The sequence below is a fragment of the Rhinichthys klamathensis genome, unplaced genomic scaffold, assembly GCF_029890125.1.
Source record: "Rhinichthys klamathensis goyatoka isolate OS25496 unplaced genomic scaffold, OSU_Roscu_1.1 h1tg000009l_1, whole genome shotgun sequence".
Taxonomy (NCBI): Eukaryota; Metazoa; Chordata; class Actinopteri; order Cypriniformes; family Leuciscidae; genus Rhinichthys; species Rhinichthys klamathensis.
In genome coordinates, this window is record NW_026606562.1 from 3,055,921 (window position 1) to 3,073,673 (window position 17,753).

At 35.0% G+C, this 17,753-nt stretch overlaps 1 protein-coding gene across 1 annotated transcript; it reads right to left on the bottom strand.

Annotated features, from left to right (window-relative positions):
* Window positions 1-866: 866 nt before the first annotated feature.
* On the bottom strand, window positions 867-17,084 carry nicn1 (nicolin 1). The gene is made up of 7 exons (XM_056260574.1): window positions 16,865-17,084; window positions 13,280-13,413; window positions 12,998-13,168; window positions 4,580-4,693; window positions 3,816-3,884; window positions 1,116-1,220; window positions 867-1,041 (listed from the first exon to the last, which is right to left on the bottom strand). Exons 2-7 carry the CDS (start codon window positions 13,403-13,405, stop codon window positions 1,000-1,002), a joined length of 627 nt encoding a protein of 208 aa, XP_056116549.1. The 5' UTR covers window positions 13,406-13,413; window positions 16,865-17,084; the 3' UTR covers window positions 867-999.
* Between the last annotated feature and the right edge of the window lie 669 nt (window positions 17,085-17,753).

Consider the following 17,753-nt stretch of genomic DNA (forward strand, 5'->3'; position numbering starts at 1 on the left):
TGTGTAGCCTTGCGCACGCGAACCGATGCGTTGACTATGTAAGGGCCCTAACACAATAACCATAACGCGTTGTTCAGTATAAACGTGGGATTATGAATTATATTGAGAACATCGTACATAGAAAACATGCCGTAATGTACCCTAAGTGTAAACCTTAGACGCATTCATTGTGAAGCGTGCAGCTAGCGATTTGCAAAGATTCATATAAATATTAATATAAAGTTTAATAAAACGTTACACTCACTTCAGTTCTTCTGGAGGTTCAGCAGGAACACGAAAAGCTGGTACCGATCCTTTATTCATGAGCAGCTTCTTAGCAAATCCAGCTTTATACTGATCCTCATTTATAAAGCAGTCTGGTGTGAAATGATTCGCTCAAACATGAGAGCATTGACGTTACTCGTGGGGAATATTCCCTTCGAAAACAAACTCAGCCACTGCGTCTTCAGCGGTTCGGATTTAGGAACATTAAAATGACTGCTGTGTTCGTTATTACACCCAAGAACAGAACACCACAATCGCTTAGACGCCATTCTGCTCATAGACAGTGCTCCAGCATATCAACAATGACCGCGCCGGTTCGCGCAGACTATGATTGACAGGTCCCTCATGAGTGAGGGCGGGTCTGTGTTGAAACGCTGCTGTCAATCAACAATCGTGGGAGGGGCTTCCGACCGTGTGACGTCACAGGCTCGAACGGCTCGATTTGAGGCAGGGGAAAACATATAAGGAGATTAAAACAAAAACACTGGATGGATTTTTATCATTTTATGATGGTTGTGTACAGGCACTGCCAACACACATTTCAGTACAATCAACTTGTAAAAGTGCATGTACCATTATATGACCCCTTTAAAATATTCTTAAAACTAATATGTACAATAAAATAACATGCATAAACAGTAATTCCAATATTGAATACAACTCTCCCAGTGCAAGTGGTTTCATCTCAGGAAATGAAACGGATGAAGAAGTGTGGTTGAGGTTTCAGCACTCCCGTTATGTGTACGACAGTAATTTGACGTCATAAGAGCCTTCCACCTGAAAATGGAACAAACATGTTAATTCAGTACAAAAGAAAGATAATGGCACGGGTAGACGACAGCGTAACTCACGTCGAAGCGTCCGATGGAAGCCGCAGTCTGGCTCGCCTGCATGATCTCAGTGAGCGCCCACATCTGCTGAATGCTGGAGGACACCGTCTCTGGATCAGGAAGTCCCTGAGCAACACACACACACACACATTATTAAAGGTATAATGCACTAGACACCTGGCGTCGTTTCAAACGTTTAGCATTTCTGCTATGTAGAACACAAACGAGAAAAAAAAAGAGAAAAATCTTGGTATTGTGGAGTTCAGTAGCAGATTCAGTGTTGACCAGCAAGTGGCAGTGAAGCACTGCCATAGAGAGGAGAATAATTATTATTGTAAGAATCAATATATAGATAGATGTAGATATAAAGAGTGTATATCACTCATTTTCACATAAACGTGATGAACATGTTTTCATGCTTGAATGTTCATTACTTTTTCACATATTCTGCATTGTTGCAGCTCCTCTGTTCCCAGTCTGCCAGTGACGCTCTGGGGTGTGTTTCCCGAAAGCATCGTTCGCCAACTATATTCGCAAAGTCCGTCGTTATCCGCATAGTTCAGCGAGTCTCTGTTTCCCCACAGCTCTCGATCCGTGGTTAGAAGCAGAGCTGCTTGTTTGCAGAACATGTGGACTCAATAAATCCTTATCTTGAGCAAAATAAGTAATCTGACAATCAGTACAATCTATATCTTTTATTTAGAATACATACAAATGTCATTTAGGTCAGTTTGTCAAGAGATTTAAAGTGTCGTTTTTGAAGAGTGCGTATGTGTGAACGTGCTCTAGTGTCTATGATTGAATCTGGAAATAAAGCAAAATAACTGAGAAAAATTAGAAATATTCCTCAGATGCCATGTCTGTAATTTATAGTTAAACATCTAGCGTTAATTCGATCTCAAACGGTTTCATTAAAAGGAGTTATTACTCCAACACCTACGTGATATCATTAACCAACGTGGTTGAACGACCACTTTGCGACAGTACGGTTTCGGGAAACAGTCGTGACTAGCTGATTGATTTCTAGTTGATAGTTGACTAGTTGATTTCTTCAATGATGCATTGTACTATGGTAGTTCAGCAGCGAGTTACGTCGTTGTACGGGAAACACACTCCTGTTTAGTTCCTGTCTCTATGAAGCCCCTCCTTCTGAAAAGCATAATGTGCTCTGATTGGTCGGCTGGATCAGTGTGTTGTGATTGGTCAACCACTTCAAATGCGTTTGAAAACTGTCCCGCCCCCACACTACTAACTAACTCAACCAGGCCCCGCCCCTTTATTTAGCATATGAATTGTTGATAACACTTTACTTGAAGGGGTGTGCATAAGACTGACATGACACCTTCATAATCATGACATAACACGTCATAAATATAAAGGAGGTTTTATGCATGTTTATGACAACTGTCATTAAGTGTCATTCGCTCAATTATGACATTTTGAATGCAAATATGACATTGTTTGAGATGTCTTTGTTATGACAACTTGACATAAACCAATACATCATAACCTGTCAGTGTCTTTGTCATGACAACTTGGCATTACCAAGACAACATAAATTGTCATAAATATGTCATAAACATGACATAGCAGATTAAATATCAAACTTAAGAAGCCACTTAGCTTTACAGGTTAACGTTACATTAAACTGTCAGGTGGTTGGTTTTGACATTGGCTGTCATGAGGCCATTATAACATTTTAATGACAAATTCAATTTGTACCACTGTAGTCGAGGTCAAGAAAAATATTCATGACACAGTTATAACGGACTCATGACAGCCAATGTCAAAACCAACCACATGACAGTTTAATGCAATGTTAACCCATAAAACTAAGTGGTTTCTTAAGTTTGATAATTAATCTGCTATGTCATGTTTATGACATATTTATGACAGGTTGTGTTGTCTTAGCAATGTCAAGTTGTCATAACAAAGAAATCTCAAACAATGTCATATTTGCATTAAACGTGTCATGCGTAAAACCTTCATATTCGTGACATGTGTCATGTCATGATTATGAAGGTGTCATGTCAGTCTTGTGCACACCCCTTCAAGTAAAGTGTTACCGAATTGTTTAAATGAGAAATATTGTGACGTGTTCATTCCCAGAAGAAAACTCAAGACTACAATGGAGGCATTTCAAGGACTTCAGAAACAGTGACACTGATATAGAGAATAACTCCCGCTGTAACTTTGCAGATATTGCCATGCTCAAACAGCAACATTACACACTGAAGAAAGTTGAACATGAACCAAAACATGGAATACTAGAGGTAAATCAACAATTATGAATTATGATCACTTCCTCTGCTTTTCAGGTGGCGAAACTGTTTAAATAAACATTAAGTTGAGCCTTCATTGATAAAGCTATAGAGACACTTTCAAACCATCAAACAAGCATTTTACATTTCTAATGCAAATGACAGATAAATGGGGACTGGGAGTTGGGACACGTCCACAATAATCAGCGATTGAAAAACGACAACCTGAGAGTTTCATACATTTCCGTAATTATCTTTTCGTTCTGTTCTTAAGCAAAATTGTTAATTAACACCTCAGAGCTGCATAAATACATAGAGACGCTTGTGTGCTGCTAAATGAAATGGCATTAGCAGTCTTAAGGGAGCATTGTATATGCTGTTAAACAGCAAGATGTTCAATATTCATTAGATGACAACTGTTGTGCATTATACAACAAATTATAAGACACACAATACTCACATTCAAATCAAGAGGTTCCTCTACAGGTGTGAGAGTGGATAACCAGGCAGGGACATCTCGCTCCGAGTCCTGGACAGACGAAAACAACACAACCACTGAACAAGGTTTGGTAAAATACTGACAAACCAAGCAAAAAAAAAAGAAAAAATGCAGGGTACAATGGGTACTGTAAAGACAAAAATAACACATAGGCCGAGCAACTCTGTAAACAAAACAAAAAAAGCCAAGCAATAAAATAAATAAATGAATATATAAATAAAATTCCAAACAAACATGTACAAAATGAAGCAAAACCAAGCAGGAACATATTCCTGGTCAGACAAAAAAAAAAAAAAAAAACATACACAAACAACCCAAAAACCAAGCAAACAAAACAAACTCCAAACAAAAACAGAAAAGCAAATCAAATAAAAACCAACTTTCCAGGGAAAAATAATAATAATAATATTTTTTTTGAACAACTTAAAAAAAAAAAAAAAGGTTTTGATTGAAACTAAACAAAACGAAAACCAATAAAAAAAAACATAAAGCAAACTAGATCAAACACAAACTTTAAACAAACCAAAGCAAATCAAACAAAACAAAAGCATATAAAACAAACTCCAAACAAACTTACAAAAAACACCTTTTTTTTTTTTAAAAAGTCTAAAAAATGTCATTGTATGTAAAATTGGACAATGAGAATAGAGACATCCATCCATCCATCTATCTATATTAAGTGATTAATTATATGTCATAAGTGACCATTTATTCTACACAGTTACCTCTTTTGCACACGGGTAAATGTTAATTTCCTCAATGCTGAAATTGTGCCACTCTGAGGAGGGCTGTCGCAGGATGAGTCTCACTGTGGTCACGTCATCAGGCTCCGTCAGCATCTGAGAAGCCCAATATAGAGAAGAAAAGATCTCAGCAAGAAGTGACACAAAGTTGAGAGAGCTCTGGGTCTTTCATGCAGCAATCAAAGACACAAAGGAGGTTAAATCAAGAATGAACGTCGGAATTTAGACACTAAGGATGTGCGTTTTCCAAGCCTTAATTAACTAGACAGAATGAAAACCTGATAAAAGAGACAGTTTCATGTAGTAATCTGCAAAACTGCTCCAAACACTTGACATTTGTGTTTGTGTTGATGACTGAAGTGTGAAAGTTTCCTTCTACTTCAGCTGACAGTAGTGGCTTGGAGCTTGTTCATGTCAGAGAATTGCTCTGGAAAGATTTAATCTTTAATAATTATGTTTACTGTATTAAGGCCCCGATATACTTCGTCAAATCGAAGAATGAATTGATGTTTCGGCGTTTCCAACTAAAGCAGGCTAAATCGAAGTTTGTTTGATGTTCGTTTCAGGAAACTGCTCGCCAAAACAAACTCTGGAAAACACCTTCGAACGACCATTGGCTGGTGGTGATGATGTAATAGGTGGGTGGGGCTCTGAGGCTCCGCCCACTTTGACGTGTAAATCTTCTCCGGTTCATTTCTTCTGTTGAGTTCGTCGAGGTCAGATGTCGCGAGTAAAAAAATGAACACTTTATAGTAGAAACTGAAGTTGTAATTCTAACTTAAAGAGACACTGACACTGTTTTTCCGGTAACGCTTCCTTTTACAGTCCTGTTACCCATGTACTTACTATGTACTTATTATAGTAATTATAATTAATGGGTAATAACTAGGTACTAACCCTGAACCTACCCCTAACCCATGTACTTACCTTATATTAGCCAGTACTTTCTAGGTAAGTACACTGTAAGTACACGTAAGTACTGTACTATAAAAGGAAGCGTTACCGTTTTTTTCATGTTTAATACTGTAAAGCTGATGCTTTTAAACAAACTATTGTATACAGTGCTATATAAATAGACGTGGCTTTACTTTACTGAATGGTGCTGAATTGCAGAGCCGGCGCAAACATCCATATCTCCATAATTAGATGCTTTCTTAACTGCTGTTTTCTCATTTTTGTCGTGTGTTTGTTTTGTTTTTGAGAGGAAAGCGCACAGCACATAATAACATATTCATATAAATGTGGTTCTGCAGCTTGGACGCATTGGGATGTTCGCTAAAAGTTTACCGGTGGTCATGTTTTTTTGGTCAACTTCTTTTTACCCCTAAGTGAAGATCAAAACATAACTTTGCTTTATGTATATTGTGTCCTTTATAATATGAACACAAATACATATCTGATGGTACAAGATATCATATATACACTACCGTTCAAAAGAGTGGGGTTGGTATGACTTTTTTTTTTAAATATGATATGAAAATGTTTGCCGATACCGATAACCGATAATTCCTTATATTTGAAAGCCGATAACCGATATATGGGCTGATAAAATTTAAATCCAAATTTGTATGATTTTTGAGAGCCTGATTACAAAAACAAAAGTCTCACCATTAAAAGCCACGTCACAAGACCACAAATATAATGTTCTCATTATATTTTTATGTAGCCTTTATGACAGACTTGCGGTGCACATGTTGCACTTAACTATGTGATATTATCATATCAATCATATTATCAATCATATTTCAAGCAATTCAAAAACATCATTGAGAAAAGTGCGCATCTGAAGTGTCTCAGCTGAAGGAAATAATGCATTATTTATCAGCTTTAATATATCGGCCAAATTTTCTTATCGGGCCGATAACGGTAACATTAAAAATGAACATATATCGGCCGATACCAATATATATATATTAGGGCTGTCAAATGATTAATCGCGATTAATCGCATCCAAAATAAAAGTTTGTGTTTACATAATATATGTGGGTGCTCTGTGTATAATTATTTTGTATATATATAAATACACACACATGCATGTATATTTAAGAAAAAAATTTATTTATATATAAAATATTTATATTTATATATAATAAAAAATATATATAAATCTATATACAGTATATACATGAAAATATTTCTTAAATATATACAAGAATGTGTGTGTATTTATATATATAAAATAATTATACACAGAGCACCCACATATATTATGTAAACACAAACTTTTATTTTGGATGCGATTAATCGCGATTAATCATTTGACAGCCCTAATATATATATATATATATATATATATATATATATAGCCAAAATATATCGTGTATCCCTACTTTTAAAGAATGTTTTAAATCATTTCCTGGAGCATTTACTGAATACAGTAAAAACTTAAATATTGTGAAATATTATTACATTTTTCTATTTGAATACATTTTAAAATGTAATTTATTCCTGTGATCAAAGTTTCAATGTCACATGATCCTTCAGAAATCATTCTAATATGATGATTTGATACTCAAGAAACATTTACTATTCTTATCAATGTTGTGCTGCTTCATATTTTTGTGAAAACTGATTTTGTGATTTTTGTGAAACTGTGAAATCAGGCAATTCAGCCAAGAAACTGACACGACCTTCACCAACCAACAGTTGAAGAATAAGCAGCTGCATGAATTTGCCAAAAACAGTGACACAGCAAAAATGTGTCACTTTTTTACGCTTGGAATAAGTTACTTGTGCAGAGGAGTAAACCAAGGCTGCAAAGACTGGCAAGTTATCTGCTTGTTTTCGCCGAGATTTAAAGAGATTTTGAAGGCCGTCTCCAGAGAAACCATGCAAATGCCACACACCAGCACTCTTTATCTCTTTAAATCATTTGTGCTAGTTCACACCAAAGTGAAAAATTTGCTATTATAAATAATTAGGGCTGTCAAATGATTAATCACGATTAATCACATCCAAAATAAAAGTTTGTGTTTACATAATATATGTGGGTGCACTGTGTATAATTATTTTATATATATAAATACACACACATGCATGTATATTTAAGAAAAAAATATTATTTATATATAAAATATTTATATCTAATATTTAAATCTATATACAGTATACACATGAAAATATTTCTTAAATATATACAAGCATGTGTGTGTATTTATATATATAAAATAATTATACACAGTGCACCCACATATATTATGTAAACAAAAACTTTTATTTTGGATGTGATTAATCACGATTAATCATTTGACAGCCCTATAAATAATGTAATTGTAATTATTACAAATAATGTCATTCCAAACCCATAAACAGCAAACACACACACTATAATTTTAGCATTAGTAATTTTATGTGCTTTTTCTTTTTTAATTTGTTTTTATTTCAGGTTTAGTACTTAAATTTACTTTATTTCAATTAGTTTGCAAGGAAAACGTTCTAACTTTCACTCAAGTGTTTTATATAATATTTATATTTTATTTCAGCTTTATTTCAATTAACAAAAAGGTTTTTATATATATATATATATATATATATATATATATATATATATATATATATATATATAGTTTTAGTTTCAGCTAACATAATACAAGCATGAACACATTATAAAACAGTCTATTTTAGACTTATGTCTTCTCTATGGTCATTTTAGGTCTTGACAGCCCAATTGACTTTAAATAGGCTATATGAAAAAAGCAGCAAGGGTTTTGTTTAAAAGAAATCATCTTTTGTCTTCCACAGTAGAGAGAAAGTCAGGTGTTGGAGTAAAGGATGACAGCATTTTCATTTTTGAGTGAACTAATCCTTTTACATTCACTGTAAGAATCCATAAAATGTCCTTGTAATTATAAAGACCCACAAGGACGTTGTTTTATATTTAATATTTCTACCTTTCTTAATAAAGACTTATTTATCATTCCACTTCCCGTTGACATAAAAAGAAAATGTCTTATACAGATTATGGCAGATGGGGTGAGAGCTATGTGGCGTCCCAGGTGGGATTTTCAATGGAAATTTCATTTGGTGACACTAAAGGTGTCCATACAGCGCAGAACTTCCCGTCCAATCATCTGAGAGTTCACTCGAGGACTCGCGTCTAATATCTTCATGTCTTTGAAACGGAGCTGAACAGCGTCGAGGGAGCCTGATCTCAATACATTAAAGCAGTCATTACAGGCAACTCACAGATCAAAGACCGGGACATCAGATCCCCGGAGAGCCACAAATGGGCCAAATCACCGTGATGACAAACAAAATGTTCTCCGAGCTGCTGCGATTATGCTGGGATGGCTGACAAAACGGTTAGGGTTTTTTAATTGAAAAACTGAAGATATCCTGCGGACACGATTGCTGGTGTTGTCACAGAGGAAATTATTAAAAAAGATTACAAATATCACATATTTTGTCTACTTGCAAAAGCAGTAATTATGACATACAGGTATTTTAAATAAATAAAATGTCAGAAATGCACAATTTGAAGAATTCATTTTCTATAAAGGTTCAGTAACATTTACAGTTGTTCAGGGACATTTTGCGAGTAAAATTCTGTTATTTCAGTAGGAATCTGTGCATTTGGGAGTTTCATAGGAGAGCAAAAAAGTTCCAGATGCAGATTTCGCTCATGTTCATGTTGGTCACGCCAAAATGTTTTGATGGTGTCAGTGTCATTTCGTATGAAGCAATTGACATTAACTCGTAATTGTGATAAATAAAGTTACATTGCGAGTTATAAAGGCAGAATTACAAAAAATAAAGTCAGAATTGCAAGAAATAAAGTCAGAATTGCAAGATATAAAGTCAGATTGGGAGAAATAAACTCGCCATTGTGAGATATAGTCAGAATTGCGAGGAAATAAATGAACTATTGTGAGAAATAAAGTCAGAATTGCGAGAAATAGTCAGAATTGCGGGAATTAAACTACCTATTGTGAGAAATAAACTCGTAATTGTGAGAACTAGTCACATTGCGAGATATAAAGTCAGATTGCGAGTCAGAATTGCGAGAAATAAAGTCAGAATTGCAAGATATAAAGTCAGATTGGGAGAAATAAACTCGCCATTGTGAGATATAGTCAGAATTGCGAGGAAATAAATGAACTATTGTGAGAAATAAAGTCAGAATTGCAAGAAATAAAGTCAGAATTGCGAGAAATAAACAAACTATTGTGAGAAATATAGTCAGAATCGTGAAAATAAACAAACTATTGTGAGAAATAAAGTCAGAATTGCGAGAAATAAACAAACTATTGTGAGAAATATAGTCAGAATTGTGAGAAATAAAGTCAGAATTGTGAGAAATAAACAAACTATTGTGAGAAATAAAGTCAGAATTGCGAGAAATAAACAAACTATTGTGAGAAATAAACAAACTATTGTGAGAAATATAGTCAGAATTGTGAGAAATAAAGTCAGAATTGTGAGAAATAGTCAGAATTGTGAGAAATAGTCAGAATTGCGAAAAATAAACTTGCCATTGCGAGAAATAGTCAGAAAGAATTGCGAGAAATATAGTCAGAATTGTGAGAAATAGTCAGAATTGCGATAAATAAACTTGCCATTGCGAGAAATAGTCAGAATTGCGAGAAATAAAGTCAGAATTGCAAGAAACAAAGTCAGAATTGCGAGAAATAAAGTCAGAATTGCGAGAAATAAACAAACTATTGTGAGAAATATAGTCAGAATTGTGAGAAATAAACTAACTATTGTGAGAAATAAAGTCAGAATTGTGAGAAATAGTCAGAATTGCGAGAATATTGTGAGAAATAAACTCGTAATTGTGAGTCACATTGCGAGATATAAAGTCAGATTGCGAGTCAGAATTGTGAGAAATAAAGTCAGAATTGTGAGAAATAAACTTGCCATTGCGAGAAATAGTCAGAATTGCGAGAAATATTGTCAGAATTGTGAGAAATAGTCAGAATTGCGATAAATAAACTTGCCATTGCGAGAAATAGTCAGAATTGCGAGAAATATAGTCAGAATTGTGAGAAATAGTCAGAATTGCGATAAATAAACTTGCCATTGCGAGAAATAGTCAGAATTGCAAGAAATAAAGTCAAAATTGTGAGAAATAAAGTCTGAATTGCGAGAAAAACTAACTATTGTGAGAAATAAAGTCAGAATTGCGAGAAATAAACAAACTATTGTGAGAAATATAGTCAGAATTGTGAGAAATAAACAAACTATTGTGAGAAATAGTCAGAATTGCGAGAAACAAACAAACTATTGTGAGAAATAAATGAACTATTGTGAGAAATAAAGTCAGAATTGCGAGAAATAAACTATTGTGAGAAATATAGTCAGAATTGTGAGAAATAAACAAACTATTGTGAGAAATAAAGTCAGAATTGCGAGAAATAAACGAACTATTGTGAGAAATAAAGTCAGAATTGCGAGAAATAAACAAACTATTGTGAGAAATATAGTCAGAATTGCGAGAAATAAACGAACAATTTTGAGAAATAGTCAGAATTGCAAGAAATAAACAAACTATTGTGAGAAATATAGAAAGAATTGTGAGAAATAAACGAACTATTGTGAGAAATAAAGTCAGAATTGTGAGATATAGTCAGAATTGCGAGAATTAAACTACCTATTGTGAGAAATAAACTCGTAATTGTGAGAGTCACATTGTGAGATATATAGTCAGATTGCGAGTCAGAATTGTCAGAATTGCGAGAAATAAAGTCAGAATTGTGAGAAATAGTCCAGAATTGCGAGAAATAAACTTGCCATTGCGAGAAATAGTCAGAATTGTGAGAAATAGTCAGAATTGCGAGAAATATAGTCAGGATTGTGAGAAATAGTCAGAATTGCGATAAATAAACTTGCCATTGTGAGAAATAGTCAGAATTGCGAGAAATAAACTTGCCATTGCGAGAAATAAACTTGCCATTGCGAGAAATATAGTCAGAATTGTGAGAAATAGTCAGAATTGCGATAAATAAACTTGCCATTGCGAGAAATAGTCAGAATTGCGAGAAATAAACTTGCCATTGCGAGAAATAAACTTGCCATTGCGAGAAATATAGTCAGAATTGTGAGAAATTGTCAGAATTGCGAGAAATATAGTCAGAATTGTGAGAAATAGTCAGAATTGCGATAAATAAACTTGCCATTGCGAGAAATAGTCAGAATTGCGAGAAATAAACTTGCCATTGCGAGAAATAAACTTGCCATTGCGAGAAATATAGTCAGAATTGTGAGAAATAGTCAGAATTGCGATAAATAAACTTGCCATTGCGAGAAATAGTCAGAATTGCGAGAAATAAACTTGCCATTGCGAGAAATATAGTCAGAATTGTGAGAAATAGTCAGAATTGCGAGAAATATAGTCAGAATTGTGAGAAATAGTCAGAATTGCGATAAATAAACTTGCCATTGCGAGAAATAGTCAGAATTGCGAGAAATAAACTTGCATTGTAAGAAATAGTCAGAATAGTGAGATATAAAGTCAGAATTGTGAGATATAAACTCATAATTGTGAGAAATAAAATTGTGAGTTTATATCTCATAATTCTGACTTTATTTCTAGTAATTCTGAGTTTACATCTTCCAATCTTGGCTTTATTTCTCACAATTGTGACTATTTCTCTCAATAGTTAGTTAATTTTATCGCAATTCTGACTATTTCTTGCAATTCTGACTTTATTTTTCGCATTTCTGACTTTATTTCTCGTAATTTTGACTTTATTTCTCACAATTCTGAGTTTATACCTCGTTTATACATAATTTCGTGCACACAATAAGATAACCGGTAAACATGTGCGGACGCAAAGAAGTTGACAACATCGATTTCTAGTTTTGAATTGATCTTCATTCTGATAACCCTGGATCTTATAGCCTGTTCTGTTTTCTGTTGATGCGTGAACGAAAATTCACTAAAAATTGTTTGTGCCATCCAATAATCGCAACGTTACTTTAGATATTAAACAAAGTCTCAGATTTCAAATTATACCAATTTTATAACGAAACTCAAACAATAAAAGTCGTTTTGATCGCTCTTTATTGAGGCATGACAAATTTCGTTATGTATTTAAATGGCTATACAAATATACCTTATTATTTTGAGTGTTGATTATTGAATAAATATTAATAAATACTGGATTATTAAATCAAATGTATTTTGAGTTTCGTTTTCCGGCTATAAATTCAATTTCGGTATTTCGGAAAAACAAAATCTTTTCGCGGCATTAATATCTATAAAACTAATACATGACAATTAGTGGTGTAGTGGTTAAAGATCCAAAAGGTTGAAGATTCAAACCCTCACGAAGGGACTTTTATTCATCCATGGAGCACAAAAGCACAAAAGCAGAAGTTTAGCAGAATGTTTACGCTGCTCTTTTCCAAATGACGAATGTTTTGGTTTTGCGTTCCCTCTCAGTGGCCCGGTCCTACCTGTCGTCTGTGGATGGAGAAATAGTCATGTGACCCGGCCTCAGCGTGCGGGTTAGCCATGAGGCAGTGGTTTCTCAAACAAGTGACCCACTTAGCAGAACCCTCCTCCCGGCGCTGCAAACGGACCGTCAAATATGCGGTGTAGTAGTTCTTGAAGGAGATTTCCTGAATCTAGACACGAGCACAAAAGGGATATACCTTGATGTCATAATAGATAGATATCGGGCGGGTCAATCAATACCTGTAACCTTTCTGAAGCGATGCAGTGCGAGAGACACTCACGTCCACAGGCTCGGCGAGGGTGATGTCTGTTATGTAGACGCCAGGGCGAGATGAATCAGATACAGCGTCTCCAATCTGCAGCGGGACGGGCGACTTTATAGTGCAGCTCAAGGCTTCCGCGCTCATGGCTGACCCTGTGATGAGAACACACAGAGAGCGCTACTGGCCAAGAGCATTGTTATACATATATTGCTGACACTTTACAATAAGGTTCATTAGTTAACATGAACTAAGAATGAACAAAACTTCTTCAGCATTTATTAATCTTAGTTCATATTCATTTCAACATTTACTGATACGTTATTAAAATCAAAAGTTGCACAGTGTGAACTAACATGAACAAACAATGAGCAGCTGCATTTTTATTAACTAATATTAACAAAGATTAATACATACTGTAACAAATGTATTGCTCGTTGTTAGTGCATTAACTAATGTTAACTAATGAACCTTATTGTAAAGTGTTACCAATATATTTTAGAAAATATAATTATATTCATTTTTATAGTTTTTTTTCAAATGCTAATTTTATTGTCTTTAATATTTAAAATAATTGTATGTTTAGTTATCTTTTGTTGTGTTGTTATAACAAAAAACGACAACAGTAATTAATAATGACAACAATAAATAACATTAAAATAGCATTAAAAGGTATTTTTTTTAAATAAATAAATAAAAACGACATTAAAAAATAAAATCTTGCAGTTCAAACTAGTTTCTGCAACATATCTATATATTAAAAAATATTGTAGGTTATTCAATAGCTTTTCAGCAATAATTTAAACAATCCATAATATATGTAAGCAATAAGGTACGAGAGGCTGTGCTGTATCGTGAATAAGTAACGGCTGGAGGGCGTTGTTAGGCACGACGCGAAGCGGAGTGCCTGCAACCCCTTCAGCCGTTACTTATTCACGATACAGCACTTGCCTCGAGTACCTTATTGCTTTTATAAAACGGTTGCCACACAATAAAAATATTAAAGCCGAAAAATATGTATCTATGCAACTTTCATGAAGTAAAATCACTAAAAGCCTGCCTTCCGCTGGAAAAAATAGTCCCGGAACGTGAACAGCAACAGAAGTTACATATATTATTTCGCCAATAGATGGCGGCAAAGACTGTCTTTATGAGTGAGTGAGTGAGTGAGTCTGTAGAGAAGGCTTTTGAAAGGACTCGAACTTGTGATCACGGAGAAGACAGACGCAACTGACAGATGACTAACGTTATGCACGGAAAACCCCATGACTGTTAAAAGGACAAAATATGCAGCGGACATTCAAACGCATTTTTTTATTATGAATATAGGACTGACCTGAAGGAAAATGCTACGTCTACTGTAAATGCAGGTACACTCGCTTACTCGATCTCTCACAATGCTCTGCTCTAGCTTTAAATGAACAATATCAATGAGATGAAACATCTGTTTAAGTTGCTAAGAGTGGTTGCTAGGGGTGTTGTGTAGTGATACATAGAACCGTTGGGTGAAGCGGTCATAGCCGTGTTTTATCGTGAATAAAGCACAGCTATTGACCAATCAGAATCAAGGATTGGAACTAACCGTTTTATAAATATATATATATATATATATATATATATATATATATATATATATATATATATATATATATATTTATACATAATTTATATTATATATATAAATAACACATTTTTCTTAAATATATACATGCATGTGTGTGTGTTTATATATACAAAAAAAAGTATAGCCTGCACAGTACACACACATATATTATGCTAACACCGACTTTTATTTTGGATGTGATTAATCATTGCCCAGCACTAATTATTATACATGTAACAAAACCACTGTGATGTAAAGTGATATAGCCTACATAATTATCACTTTCATAACACATCAACATGATGTAAGGTGTCTCCGATTTAGCTTTTGGTTATATGCAGTATATATATATATATATATATATATATACACTCACCGGCCACTTTATTAGGTACACCTGTCCAACTGCTCGTTAACACTTAATTTCTAAGCAGCCAATCACATGGCGGCAACTCAGTGCATTTAGGCATGTAGACATGGTCAAGACAATCTCCTGCAGTTCAAACCGAGCATCAGTATGGGGAAGAAAGTTGATTTGAGTGACTTTGAGCGTGGCATGATTGTTGGTGCCAGAAGGGCTGGTCTGAGTATTTCAGAAACTGCTAATCTACTGGGATTTTCACGCACAACCATCTCTAGGGTTTACAGAGAATGGTCCGAAAAAGAAAAAACATCCAGTGAGCGGCAGTTCTGTGGGCGGAAATGCCTTGTTGATGCCAGAGGTCAGAGGAGAATGGCCAGACTGGTTCGAGCTGATAGAAGGGCAACAGTGACTGAAATAACCACTCGTTACAACCGAGGTATGCAGCAAAGCATTTGTGAAGCCACAACACGCACAACCTTGAGGCGGATGGGCTACAACAGCAGAAGACTCCACCGGGTACCACTCATCTCCACTACAAATAGGAAAAAGAGGCTACAATTTGCAAGAGCTCACCAAAATTGAACAGTTGAAGACTGGAAAAATGTTGCCTGGTCTGATGAGTCTCGATTTCTGTTGAGACATTCAGATGTTAGAGTCAGAATTTGGCGTAAACAGAATGAGAACATGGAACCATCATGCCTTGTTACCACTGTGCAGGCTGGTGGTGGTGGTGTAATGGTGTGGGGGATGTTTTCCTGGCACACTTTAGGCCCCTTAGTCCCAATTGGGCATCGTTTAAATGCCACGGCCTACCTGAGCATTGTTTCTGACCATGTCCATCCCTTTATGGCCACCATGTACCCATCCTCTGATGGCTACTTCCACCATGTCACAAAGCTCTAATCATTTCAAATTGGTTTCTTGAACATGACAATGAGTTCACTGTACTAAAATGGCCTCCACAGTCACCAGATCTCAACCCAATAGAGCATCTTTGGGATGTGGTGGAACGGGAGATTCGCATCATGGATGTGCAGCCGACAAATCTGCGGCAACTGTGTGATGCCATCATGTCAATATGGACCAAACTCCCTGAGGAATGCTTCCAGCACCTTGTTGAATCTATGCCACGAAGAATTGAGGCAGTTCTGAAGGCAAAAGGGGGTCCAACCCGTTACTAGCATGGGGTACCTAATAAAGTGGCCGGTGAGTGTATATATATATATATGTGTGTGTGTGTGTGTCATGTAGTGTAAATCTTATTAATATAACATACAAAAAGCAAAAACCATAAATGACACTTTATGAACAATATTTAATTCCTAATATTTACAATCTTCAAGCATTTACATTTTTTTCATATTCTTATTTTTTTTCTTTTTATTGCATTTATTGTTATTATTACTTTTTATTTAATGTCTAATATTTACACAATAAACACAAGCAAATCCTATCAAAGCACCAAAGCATTTACAGCAAAACAAAACCTCAAATGAATTGTGGGTGACGTGCTACACAAACAACAGCTGATGAAGCGGCCGGTGTGGCAGAGAGAAAGCCGCACGTGATGCTGTCTATGTAGGCGGCGCGCTGGGCTTTGAAACACGCCTAGTATGCATCACTGCGGTAACGTACTTACTGTAATATATTCAGCTGTCTGGGACTCGCTCTTTGGACTAAATTGATCTTGTGTTGAATAGCCGAGACGTGCTCTTAAACGGTGCTGAAGCGCTTTAAAGCAGCAGCAGCGTCACTCCAGACTCATCTGTGCAGGAATCAGAAGCGGCTTAATGATGTTTATGGCTTCATGTGTTGATAGTTGCAGCTCCACATGTCTCTTCCGGTCCTTTGTGTGACGTGTGTCTCTTAAAGGGCCAGTGTCTTTAAAGTAAACAAAGGGACCAGCCCAGCACAGTCGCTAATTATAAATCACTTTACATCACAGTGGTTTTGTTACATGTATAATAATTAGTGCTGGGCAACGATTAATCGCATCGAAAATAAAAGTCTGTGTTAGCATAATATAGCCTATGTGTGTGTGTTTTATATATATATAAACACACACACATGCATGTATATATTTAAGACAAATATGTTATTTATATATGCAAAATGTATATATAATATAAATTAAGTATATACATATATATGCATTTTTTTATTAAATATATACATGCATGTGTGTGTATTTATATAAAGTAATTATATACAGTACACACACATATATCATATAAACACAAACTTTTATTTTGGATGCGATTAATCACAATTAATCGTTGCCCAGTAATAATCCTAATAATAAATAGTTATAACAATGGGAAATCTGTTTATTTCATTGATGGGAAGAATGCTTAAAATAAAAACTAGTAGTTCAAACAAGCTTCTGCAACATATCTATATTTTAAAATAGTGTGTCATTTAATAGCCAGCACTTATTCAAACTATAAAACAATTTACACAACAATACATAAACTATACAGAGTACCATAAAAGCTATAATAAGGTGCCACCAAATGTGCTTATTATTA

What these genes read in the sequence shown, in the direction of transcription:
- nicn1 (XM_056260574.1), bottom strand. Translation starts at nt 13,405, where the DNA reads ATGAGCGCGGAAGCCTTGAGCTGCACTATAAAGTCGCCCGTCCCGCTG. An exon ending in CCCTCGCCGAGCCTGTGGAC is followed by an intron (nt 13,169 to 13,279) that starts GTGAGTGTCTCT and finishes GCTCGTGTCTAG; the next exon opens with ATTCAGGAAATCTCCTTCAA. An exon ending in TCTCCATCCACAGACGACAG is followed by an intron (nt 4,694 to 12,997) that starts GTAGGACCGGGC and finishes TGGGCTTCTCAG; the next exon opens with ATGCTGACGGAGCCTGATGA.